At 36.3% G+C, this 12908-nt stretch overlaps 1 protein-coding gene across 2 annotated transcripts; it reads right to left on the reverse strand.

The window, feature by feature from the left end:
- Positions 1-63: 63 nt before the first annotated feature.
- Positions 64-8154, reverse strand: DNAAF4 (dynein axonemal assembly factor 4). 2 transcript variants are annotated; one of them, XM_059482374.1, is made up of 9 exons: positions 7952-8154; positions 6911-7058; positions 6403-6536; positions 5154-5394; positions 4263-4408; positions 3555-3664; positions 2691-2844; positions 1577-1682; positions 64-538 (listed from the first exon to the last, which is right to left on the reverse strand). In XM_059482374.1, exons 2-9 carry the CDS (start codon positions 6936-6938, stop codon positions 429-431), a joined length of 1029 nt encoding a protein of 342 aa, XP_059338357.1. In that variant the 5' UTR covers positions 6939-7058; positions 7952-8154; the 3' UTR covers positions 64-428. The 2 variants fall into 2 exon arrangements, with proteins under 2 accessions (XP_059338357.1, XP_059338356.1); XM_059482373.1 differs by lacking the exon at positions 7952-8154 and adding an exon at positions 7617-7764.
- Between the last annotated feature and the right edge of the window lie 4754 nt (positions 8155-12908).

Consider the following 12908-nt stretch of genomic DNA (forward strand, 5'->3'; position numbering starts at 1 on the left):
ATCTGCATGATAAATACTTTATTATAAAGACAAAAATCAGTCATAAATGGTATTCAGGAAAGAGACTGATGCAGAAAATTCAGAAGTCTGCTAAAACTGCTACTCAAAGAAGTGTAATTGAAATGGCCCCTGTTCAGAATGAACGCTTAACAAAAAGGAGCCACTTCAAGGCCAGGGTTTCAGATTGTCAGAGTAATATAGAATGCTAACAAAAAGCAAAAATACCACAACTTTGTATCAAAATTATAGAAAATACATCTAATCATGCTTAAAATACTGTACTTTCCAATAATATATCCAATCTTTTACCAATTTTGTAAGTGTTCCAAGTGAAGCAGAAAAATGTCTAGGTAACACACACTGAAGAGAAATAAGATTCCTTCTGATGTCCTCAAAGGCATCAAAGTTTCTTTTTTATACTTTTTTAATTAAGAACTTTGCATTGTTCCTTGAATTAGTTGTCGAATCTTCTCAGCATCCTTTTCTATAATTTTATTTTTAGGATCAATCTTGAGAGCTGCTTCATAATCCTGGAGGCCTAATATAGACACATTAATAAGAATATCAATCAATAATGCAAGGGCATCCTCTTTAGCAACTAACTGGAAATAACTACTCCCCAGTCATATGCATAAAGTATTGATCTTGAGGTTTGTCCTTAAGTAAGATGGGATCAGAATGACATTAGTTTAGCTTCCATCAGTAAATAAACATATTTTGTTTATCTTATTTTACAAAACATTGTAGTGGAAACACTCTACCACATAAATATTTTCAGGTTTTGAAAAATGAAAATAGAGCCTCTTCATTCATGTACGTACACACTTACATATGTGTGTGTGCATGAAGGGACTGTTCTAAAGTGTTCTGCAGAAGAGAGGAAATAATCCAGTGTGAAAATATGAACAAAAAAGACATGAACTGTGAAAATCAGAGCTTGTGGGGAAAAAAACAAATCCTGAGCATAGAAAGTAAAATCTTGCCTACATTAGTCCTTTTTATAAGGTTTCAAAGTGCAAATGAAACCTTGTAAGGGAATAACCAAGCGAGGCTTGCAGAAAAAGGTAAAAAATGGCCAAAGCTTAGTACTTCAACACTGACATTTTTAATATTTTTCCATTTCTATTATCAGCTTTCACTTGTAAATTTGCTTTACAAAAACTGATTTGATACTCTTGAGGAACTGAATAGGGAATTCAGTTACTTTCACACAAATCACACGTACTTGATGAATCATTTCACTCATTAATATGGACTTCCTACCTCATTTTACAAAGATGTTACTAAGCACTTCACAAGTATTTTAGAAATATTTCAGGTTATTTTAATATCTTCAGTGGAAAAACTCCTTAAATTAGGAATGCAATCCATTTACTCAAACTTGGAAAGATTTTTCAAGTATCCAGTCAATTTAAAAAAAATTAAAGAATGTGGTATGAAGGTTCATAACAAATAGACATAGATTATACAGACCTCCTTCAAATCACTTCTCAAAACATGAAGGTGTGAGCTAAACAAAGTTTCTTGCATGTCCCAATAAATTCCTGTGCATGTTTCCATAAAAGCAAGGCCTCACCTTCAGTGTACAATTCCAGCTGACAAAATGCTGTTCCACGTCTCACGTGGGCTTTCACTCGAGCGTTCTCATTATCAGGAACAGGTGGTGTCAACAGTTCCAGAGCCTTCACAAATGACAACACCCACAGTATTTATAAGTAGGTTTTCCATAATTTGGGGGTTTTTTCTAACTTACAAACACTTCTCTCACCTAATTACTATTATTATACAGTAATATAACAACTATTCAAACAGTAATAGAAAATAGCTATTCAAATTTAACTATAAATGGCTTGTGACTCCAGTCATTAAGATTTTTATCCATCACCCCAGTTTGCCAACTACAGTTATACTGCCATGGCTAAAAACTGACAAACACCATGTTAAATGTTTACTGGGGTCAAATAATGTGTTCTGTTTTCATACATCATATGACCTATCATGCTATCAAAAGAAAAAAAAAGGTAGCACTAAAAAAGCACATGTGTTTTAGTAGCAGTTAGTAGGAAAAAAACAGGAAAAAAACCCCAAGTTTCAAGACTCAAGTTCTTAGTAGTTCAAAAAATAATAATTCTTGGAAAATTTTCCCACATTATTCAGGTGCCATTTGAGATCATTCCTCTTGTGGCACAAATAACAGCTGCTAAAACATCAGGACAATAGAGCCCTTCTTTGAAAATGTTTGGTTTGTTAGAAGTTTTTTAAGGTATCTTGCTCATCACCACCATTTTTTTTTCTTTCCAACCAAATGAAGCACATCACAACATAATAGAAAATGTATGAGTTTACTTTGGTTTTGTTTTTCTCTGCTCCAAGTCATGGGCTTTTTCAAGTGTACATATTGCTACAATATTTTTATCTGTAATGAAACATACTGGCCAATATATGGCCATTTGTCACAAATGTGTGGAAGCCTGGTTTAGGGTTTATTTTATTGTTGTTTTGTTTTAAATTTCTGAAAGTTCATTCATCAGTATCAAATTTTAATATTTCACCATGGCTTTATGATATCAATTTTTAATTCTAAAACTTTGAATTGCACTAACATATATTTACAGATCTGCTTAAAGCAGAACCATCACAGTAACAAATCACATTAATGCAGAAGAGCCCGAGCTCCTGGATTTTTATACCTTGGAGGAATCTTCGATAGCTTTGTGCAAATTTCTCAGTTTAAGGTGGCAAGCAGCACGGTTCAGGTACAGCAGGGGGAGTTTATTGTTCAGCCTCACTGCAAGGTTATAGGCATTTACAGCCCCAAGGTAGTCTCCCATTGCAAACATTTTGCTAAATATTCAACAAAAAAGTGAAACATGCAGTTTAAAGAAGGGGATAAATAAAAAATAAACACCAACTTATTGTTAACTCAGTTTCAAAAATTTGAGGTTTTAGCATCTTCTCCTTTGAAAAGTCCCTTTATAGCCTTTTGTGAGAACAACATAGCTGAAGTTCAGTGCACCTTGCTGCTGACAATAGAGCTTAGAGGTACACAACAAAAATAGTCACTGCTTGCAAGCAATGAAGGATTGTAAGAGTGGACACATTCATGTAGACACAGATCTAATTTTGAAAGCTTTGTATATCTGATTGTGATTTCTTAATCAAAGCTTTCTCTATAACACAGCTATATAAATACACCAGTATTTGTATAAAGTCCCTAGTTTATTTTACATAGATGTTTAAAATCTCTCTAAAAAAGTACAAATGAAATTAAATCCACTTAGGTATAATAGTGCACTGCCTCAACTTTCTTCAAAGAAGAATATACATAATGTGTTAATAATTATTTTGTTCATCATGAGCTTCAACAATTGCATCTCATTCTATCAGATTCTAACTCCTAAGCTGTCAATAAAATCTCTAGTACAACTACCATGACTACTCTAGACATTTACCAACTCTGTCTAGAATAAATAGAATATACCAAAACTGAACAGTAGACAAACACCATAAAACTAATTCATTTTTAATGCATATTCACATGGAATGTAACTTACTTTCCTTTGTCCTTTAACCAATCTGGATTCTTCTCCTCTTCCTTTAAATCTTCCAGCTCAGATAAATCAGAATTTATTATTCTTCGAGCTTCTGCTTGTTTATGCAGCCACTGTAAATAAAAAAATGTGCTAGTATTATTTCTAAAGCAAAAATTCAAATCCAAAAAAGGATTTTATTTTCATCTCTTCACTCATACTTATCAAAAGAATTCTATAGACCACGTATTTCAGACACAGGAAAATATTTGATAGTGCCCAACATGAAAAACTTCAAAGTTTCTCCAAATATTTTATTACCATGAGAAGTCAGGTTACCACACCTCTAATACATTTTTTGTTTACTTGTCTGTTTTGATCTTTCAAAATTACTTTGTGTTCATTGAATCAAGCTCAAAAGAGGTGTGAGCTTCTTTTAGAGACAGAACTGAAAGAATCTTAAATATAAGAGTTAGAACACTTCAAATTTTCTACTTCAAGGAATTAAATTAATATTGCTGCCTTTTCTCCCCCTCCTAAAAAAGGAACATGTTATTTATTAATCTCCACAACAGGGTGAAAAGAATTTTTGTATAAAATTGGGTTTTTTATCTCTTAATTTAGATAAGACTGCCTTCCTTGGAAGATGAGGATATTGCACAGGTAACATTCCTTGGCACAGACACCATTTTTGTATTGACTGAATACACAATAATTAATTCCCCACCTTACCTCCTCCTCCTCTGCAACACGAGATTCTCGCAGAGCTGTGGGAAAAACTCGTGGTGTAAAGTTGACTTTAATTGTAGCAGCAGCTCGGGGAGCTGGTAACTGTTCTTCCTTTAAATCCTGTGAAAATATACTACAGGAACCACCACCTATGAAAAGAGTTAGAGCACTGGAAATGAAAAATGAAGTAAGAGATTTTTCTGGTTTTCTACTAAAGTCCAAAGTACACCTGCCTTAGAAATGTGGCACACTAGAATTAAACCTCTAATTGCTTGAAAAAAGCTTAGACCTGCTCTTCTGAAGGGAAGGTTCAAACAATTTTTCTTCTTCCTAATGTAGCAAGTAAAGAAATGGAATTATACAGCATCTGTCACAAATGAACCTTAACTCCTCTTACACCTCTCTGTTGCTTGTATGATGCTGTGACAGGGCAACAATAAGAGCTAAAACTAACCTACCAAATCAAACAAACAACAATTAAATGTCTTCTGCTGGTTTAGCTCCCTGAATTGTCTCTCCATGGATGCAAGGCACAGGACAGAGAGCACAAATGAGATTGAATATTCCATGAAATCCAGTAGTTGGGTAACTTTGGGCAACAGAAACCCCACCCCCAGGAAGTCTGCATTACACTGCCAGAAGGGTTCTCTGATTTACTTTTCTAAAGCTTAGAACAAAACCCACCCTTGTATTTCCAAAGACTTCAGCTAGAGCTAAGAACTCATGTGCTTTAGCTCAATAAATTGTCTGAGAACAAAAATTTTAAAATAACCATGAGCTAAAAGAACTGGTTCAATATGGTGGAGACAAAGATAAGTGAAGAATTAGAAACATCTGGGAATAAAGTTATACCCACACTTTAAAGAATTGCAAAGTACAGTTCAATTATACAACCTCTTGTGGATTTGAGTCTTGTCTTAGAACTTCCTTCATTAGGAATCCGAGTTTTGTTCAGTTTTTCATTTTTTCTCTCTTTTAATGGCTCTTTTTCTTGATGTAATTCCTCTTTTGCTTGTATGCTTTTGTATTTATCACCATCTTTTTGTTGGTTTTTCCATAACTCCAACTCTTTAGTGACCTTCTGCCGCTCTTTTTCTTTTAAATCTTCAATTCTTTTTCTTTCTGCTTCCTCTAGCTATTTGAACAAAAAGACACCTAAGAGATACAGAACATCTGAAAATACTGACTTGACTAAGTTAAAGTTACCATTATTTTCTCAGTTCCATATCCCAAGCATAGTGTAACCAATAATGTGACCATACTAGCAGAATTAAGATGCTTGAAAATGCCTGAGAGTAAAGATTTCTGATCAGCTTTTAGAGGTCTCATCTTTAAACTACTTTACAAATAACCCTAAGGTACAATCCAGAAGCATTCAAAAATAAGTTTTAAACAGTGAAAATCCTAGCCATGTTCCAATGTAGATCTCTGGAAAATACAGAAATGTAAAATATATGTGATGATCTGAACACACTGTTTCTTATTTCTCTTGAAATTATGACATATCTAGAAGAGGTACAATATTGCTACTAAGTCACTAACTGTAGCTCTTTTTGGTCAATATTGCATATGCACTCTTCAAATTTCATTGCATGCTCCAAAAAAAATCCTTTGAACACAAGTGAAGGGATCAGACTTTTTATATACATAAAAATTTTAAGAACATATCTTAAAATATACATAAAAAGCAGAATAACAAAGACATAAACACACAAAAGACAAAAGAAAAAAGCAAGTCTGATATAAAATACAACAAATAAAAAGTGAGAATTTTTAAATTCTTTAAATTAGCACTGTATTTTTTTACAGTGCTAAAGGACTAAACACCTGCAAAGGCCACAAAAGACTACAGTTTTGCCACAAGACTGTAGTCTCCTTTGAACAGTCATAAATCTGAGCTTGTCACCAAAAGCTTTCATTAGTATTACTCACAGAAAGTGGCAACCTGTAAGCACTTTGTCAGTAACATTTTCATATTTGGTAATAAATAGGTTTAAATGCAGAGAAATAATAATAAAGTTCACCACCACTACAATAAAAATTGGAACTTTTAATATTCTTCAACATACATTTAACAAAGCATCTGCCAGATTAGTTGGTAGCTGTTCACATGAATGTCTTGCAGAGCTTCTTCTAAACCTACCTTCATTGTGGCCTCCAAAGCATATTTTTTGTTTTCCTGTTTTGTTATTTTTTTTGCTTTTGTCTCCTCCTTTGCCTTTTCTTGGACTTCTAGAATAGCATTCTCTCTCAGATGTTGTAGTTTCTCCTTGTCAGCTTAAAAAAATAAACTATCTTAGTCATTGAGGCCTGATGTTCTATTGGTATATAACATGTTAATGAAAATTATTTCTTCTGCTACTTTGACAAAATACAACATGATTACAATTCAACAAACCAGGGTGTACCAAGCCCATCTCTAAAAGAGAAAAATTAAGATTTACTTAAACACAAAATGTTTTAAACACAAAAAAGTTGCACAAGAAATATTGTTTTATTTCACACACACTAGAACTAGTAGATATTCTTTGTTCTCACATACTTTCTATTTTTAATAATGAACAAGGCTGAATTGAGCAGATATCTCCTAGCAGAAGTTTCTCAGTATGGTTTCCTTAGACACAATCTACTTTTCAGAGTAGAAAACTTACCATTTGCTAGAGTTAGGGAATCCCACATGGCTGGTTCTTTTTTATACAAAGTGAAGAAAATGTTTCCATTTCCAATCTTTGCTGTGCTGTTTGTGTCATCAATAGGTGCATATAAAACGGCTTCAAACAAAAAGGGAGGGATGCTTACCTACAAAAACATAATCTGTGCTAATATTTACTATTTTCAATTCACTCTCACATATTCAAAGCAGAGCACAAGCATACAGTAAACCTCAAGAAACAGATTCTATTGACAGAAGATAGAATTCACTGTGGAGGTTTGTAGAAGCCCAGAGAAGGTGCTTCCTTCCCATTAAGGGTGGGTCATTACAAGGTTATATATTTCATTAACATTGAAAAAGTCGGTTCTTCAGCACTGCAATAGATTTCGAATCTAGGATTATTCACAGTATAGGCAAATGTATAAATTCAGTCCACGTATGAGAGTAAAGGCAGCGGCACCTGTTGAATGGGAAGAGCACTAGTAGGGAATGAGCAAGTGCTAAAGCCATGATCTGCTGCAGGACGGGCGTTTAACAGCCCGCAGCAGACAGAGGGAGATGATAAAAGATAAAGGGTTCTGTCATAAAGAGACGATAAAAGATAAAGGGCTCTGCATTTGAAGGGTTGCCATGGTGCACGGCACGCTGAGCAGGGTTCCGGAGTCACCCCGCGGCAGGAGGCCCGTGAGGCGAGCGGCTCCCACCTTCAGGTACTGCTCGCTGCAGAAGATGTTGGCGGCGGTGGCCCGGGCGCCGCGCAGGGGCAGCGAGAGGTACACGGCGGCGAGGCTCTGGCGCCAGCTGTGCTCCCGCAGCCACACCGGCATCGCCGCGGCCCGAGCAGCTCCGGGCCGCTCCCGCTCGGCCCCGCGGCGCACGCCGGGAGCTGTAGTCCCCAGGGCCTGAGGGCCGCGGGCACCGCTCCGGCTGCCGGCGCTCGCAGCTCCGCAGGGCAGGCAGGAACGCAGCTCGTGTCATCCACGTACATTTCTAGAAAGAGACAAACTGCTGACAAAAACTATCAAACGTTAGTTTTTACCAAAAAACCATCTGGTCCAGCCTCTCTGTTCAAGTAGGGTCACCCCGGAGCACATAGCACAGGATTGTGTCCAGATAGGTCTGGAATATCTCCAGTGAGGAAGACTCCACAGGCTCTCTGGGCAGCCTGTACCCACAGAGAAGTTCTCCCTCAGCTCAGGCAGAACTTCCTGAGCATCAGTTTCTGCCTGTTGCCTCTTGCTGAATTGCTCAGAACCGCTGAGAAGAGCCTGGCTCCATGCCCGGGCACTTCCCCTCAGACATTAACACACATTGCTGAGGCCCCTCCCAGCCACCTCTCCTGGAGGCTACACGGGCCCAGCTCCCTCAGCCTGTTCTTGTGAGAGATTCTCCAGACCCTCGAAAGAACTCGGTAGCTCTGTGCTGGACCTGCTCCAGGATTTCCATGTCCTCAGCACTGAGGAGCCAAGAACTGCAACACTCCAAGAGTGGCCTCCCCACGGCTCAGCAGAGGGCAGGATCACCTTCCCTGACCTACCCGGGCAATGCTGGCATTGAAACTTCCACATGTCCCCTAAAAATAACTGGGTCACATAGCAGCCCCACGCTATTGCTGAGCAATATTGTCTGCTGCACTGTCTCTGCCAAAAACTCAGGAGGTAATTTGCACATTACCACTCCATGTTTCTCAAACAAACTGTAACACTGTATCTGCCAAAATAAAGTCTAGTATATTGAAAGCAACAGCTTCTGGAAACAACAGCCTGAAAGATGAGCCAAACACAGCTGGATAAAAATTCAGGTATGTTTAAGTTCCTCAAAAGTATACAATTACCTAGAAATATTAGGAAAAATCCATAAACAAAAAATCTAGTTTTCCTTCTTTCTTTTAAAATGAGACCAAGAGTAGTGGAGTGTAACATGGTTCTCATTAGCTAGTATTTGTAATGTGTATCACTTAAGATTTAATTTTTATGTCAAGATTTAATTTTTATGTTCTATTACATATAATACACAGCAATATTAAAATAGTAGAGGTTACTTAGAAGTACTGTTTATATATAAAAGTAGGTATTGCAGAGATTTATAACTTTTTTTTGAGCAAGAAATCCATCATAACCCATATGACTTCTGGGTTATTCTGCATCCTCACTCACCCACATCAATATCTGGATCTGGAAGCATCCCTGCATGGACTGGAATCTGATAATTGAATTAAATTCCTCTTTCCAAGAACATTCAAAGTAGATAGCAGCACAGCAGCTAGAATGTGTTGAGATTGCTGGGGTCCCCAGGACAAGGTGAGAGATGAGAAATCTGACTCCATGTTCTCAGAAGGATGATTTATTATTTTATGTATGTATATTATATTATATTAAAAGAATGCTATACTAAAACTATACTAAAGAAAGAGAAAGGATACAGACAGAAGGCTTAAGAAATATGATGAAAACCTCCTGACTGACTCCTCAGAGTCCAACACAGCTGATGGTGATTGGTCATTAAGTAAAAACAATTCACATGAAACCAATCAAACATGCACCTGTTGGTAAACAATCTCCAGCCACGTTCCAAAGCAGTAAAACAGGGAGAAGTAAATGAGATAATATTGTTTTTTCTCTGAGGTTTCTCATCTTCCCAGGAGAAGAAATCCTGGTGAAGAGATTTTTCAGAAAATGTGACAGTGACAAGAATGATTATAATGTAGTAACTCAAAATCTCCTACCACTCCAGCTGCAGTCATCCAGCAAGTCAGAGGTTTTGAGTGCAGGTCTTCTGCCTTGGTCACACAGGTGTCATTTTTAGTTTAATCACAGAGAATATACTGAAATGAAGCAGCTTATTATTTATTCCTGCTAGAAGAACTGTATTATGCATACATGCTTTACAAGACACAGTTATGGTTACCAGTATTTAGTCTTCTCAAATTACACAAAAAAGAGCTCCCATACATCTACCAAAACGCCTATTTACTTAAAACTTAGATCTGCAAAGCAAAGCTTGTAGGAGTGACAGTAAATATCACCAACATGTTTTTATGTCAAAGTAGCAGATTTAGCTGCTAAAGAACACAAAAGGGATTCAGCAAGGTCTTGGATCAACCTTAAAGGTTTTGACTTGATGTGTATGTGCAGAACCACCACCTCTGTCCCACCCAGCCCACAGCCTTACCTGGACAAGCTGCTGTGTTCTCACTGTGGCACACTTGAAAAATAAACAAGCGACATCCACACAGCATGGTTCTTCTGCTGGCACTAACTTCATCAGTCAAAAGTCTGCAGTGAGAAGTTTGCAGTAAAAGAAGATAGATTTTTCCATTGAAAAGCTGAGTCCTCAATTCCCATCTCCTGTGCCATGAAGGATGCAGATTTATGTTCCAGACAAACCTTAATAATATTATTCATATTCTGCATCTTCCAGCTGCCTATACATACATATATCTTTCCTGGGGTTGTTTCACTTCTAATGGCTTCAGAAATTTTAATATAAAGAAAAAAATCATTTAGATAGTTTACATTTTCTTACCTTTAATTATTTTTTTCTCACATCCTTTCTTAATTCTCTCTCATTTCTCTCATCTCTCCGTATTTTTAACAAGAAGCAGAAACATTTTATGACACTGTTTATTCCAACAAACTGTTTTGCATGTGTAGCTTGGCACCTATATCAGTTACTTTTAAAAATTATTGGTAAAACAGTGAGTTAGTATGTGTTAATTCTGGCATTTTAACTAACAGGAAGAGCCTAGTAGTAATTTTATGAACTGGAATAAATCATTCTTTGAATAATCACTTTCCAAGTGCAGAAAGTTATTTTAAAAAAATCTATTTGGACAAATGGTGCTTAAGCTTTCCTTCCCATCCTGTGAAGAAATAGGGCTGAAGGCACAAAATCTTTTCCCATGTGCTTTAAGTCACTGCAGATGAACACCTTTACAGAGCAGTGCAGCTCTCCAAGAGAGGCAGGAGCTGTATTCTGTGATCCATATGACCTCATGCTGCTTCTTGTAGGATTACACTCAATCCAAATGCCTTCTCACAGGCAGAATATGAGAAGCATCCATCTAGGCATTACTTCATCTTCAGAAAGTCCACAGGCAACTTCCCCACAAAAATTATCTTTATTTTAAAAGAAATCGAAACTAGACAACAGAAAGCAACAAAGTTACATACAGTGCTGGACAAAGCCTACCATATACATTTTCCAAGAACACTTGAATCAGATTCTGATATATGTTCTTCTAAAAGGTAAAAATATCACATCATTATTAACAAAAAAAAAAAAATTAAATGTCAACAATCTTAATCAGCTTATATTTTGCATTGTTTGGATGGCAGTAGATTGGTAACTTGCCTTTTTCTACTCACTTTTAACACTAAAAGGAGAAGGTGGACAAAAAATTCCAAGTCAGAAGGCCCTAGAGACCACAGTGCCTGTTCTAAAGGCCACAGAGAGAAGCTTGAAGGAAAGACTAAGTTTTGAATAAAAATCCCTACAACTTTGTATTATTTCACATTTCAGAAAGAAAATAAACTATCAAGAAAGAAAAACAAAAAGAAAAAAATAATACATTAAGAGCTTGCCCCCCTGAAGTTATAAGGAAGCTCAGATTTAGACCATTCTGTAGAGAAAAAGATGTCTAGGAACAGACAACTCTCATAACTCCAATCCCAAAACGTCTCCAGTACAGCAATTCCTGAAATACAGTGCACAAATCTCCAAGGAAAAAGGTGGGGTTGAATCAAAAAATTATTTTGAAACAGTTTCTTTGAACATGAAAAGGAAAATTATGTATGGTAAACAATGCAGAAATAGTTATTTCCCATGGGGCTGGGATAAGCCATTTCTAAACCAGGAGATAAAGGGTGACACTGAAAACTTTCTGCTAGAGGCAGCACCTCTGAGGGGCTGAACACCACTCAGAACTAATTACCCCAGAACTGATGACACACAGCACTAGGCCACCAAAGGGACCTTTCTTTTCTTCTATATAAAGCAGAAGTTATCACTTCCACATAAAGAAGTGAATGTGCATAACTCAAGATGTAGTGTAGGATAGTTATATTGCCATAAAGAGTTCTGCTAAGTACACTTAGTTTCCAATTTTAGGGAAGAGTCTATTCTAATATAGAAAGCTTCTGCCAAAACGTAGCAAGTGCAGAATAACTTTAAAATACATCCAGTTCTACATCCTCCTGCATGTATCTAATTACATCCAATAGACAAAAAAAATTGTATGCCTTCTAATCAAACAAAAAATTATATGTTTTGTGAAACAAGTAAAGAGTGTTAGAATAGAATTTTCACACACAAGAGCTGATTACCAAATGTTCACCCATTTATCAGTGGCTAATATTAAGAAATTCATATTAAGTAATGGCAACAAGATGATAATGCATATCAGTGCTGTGTGTTCTGAAAGGTACTCAGTTTTAATTATTAACTGCTACCATCTATCATACCTCATTCTATGCAAGACACCTCACCAGCTACCAATCCATAAACAATAATGTTTCACATACTTCATAGAGTAGCTTAAAACACATCATGGTATGAAATAATTTGTATTACATAGTAATTTAATCCCTGGCCACAGGGTTAATGTTGGACAAAGTCTGGAAACTTTTCCAATTTGAATTACATACATGAACTTTGTCACACACCACAGCACTAATGCATGTATTACATCAGACATGCTCTAATTTAAAATCAAAACAAAAAAGTTGTTGCAAAAATACATGTCACCAATGTGGAACACATTCAAGATTGTATAAAAAGTACTGAACTGATATCCCAAAACAGGTATATTTAAGCAGTACATAAGGAAAGATTAGTTTTAATATGAAACAGTCATTTAAGTCACATACAACATGATAAGAAGCATGACTTCCTTTTCTTAAAAATGTTACACCAATACTTTTACTGACAGGCAATGCTTATTTATAAAATGAGAGGGATCTATTTAATGCAGATGTGTTACTGTGTTAAGTTGGAAT

This window comes from Ammospiza nelsoni, chromosome 14 (genome assembly GCF_027579445.1).
Source record: "Ammospiza nelsoni isolate bAmmNel1 chromosome 14, bAmmNel1.pri, whole genome shotgun sequence".
Lineage (NCBI taxonomy): Eukaryota > Metazoa > Chordata > Aves > Passeriformes > Passerellidae > Ammospiza > Ammospiza nelsoni.

What these genes read in the sequence shown, in the direction of transcription:
- DNAAF4 (XM_059482373.1), bottom strand. Translation starts at nt 7,739, where the DNA reads ATGCCGGTGTGGCTGCGGGAGCACAGCTGGCGCCAGAGCCTCGCCGCC. An exon ending in TTCCCTAACTCTAGCAAATG is followed by an intron (nt 6,537 to 6,910) that starts GTAAGTTTTCTA and finishes TATTTTTTTAAG; the next exon opens with CTGACAAGGAGAAACTACAA. An exon ending in TGGTTAAAGGACAAAGGAAA is followed by an intron (nt 2,845 to 3,554) that starts GTAAGTTACATT and finishes TTGAATATTTAG; the next exon opens with CAAAATGTTTGCAATGGGAG.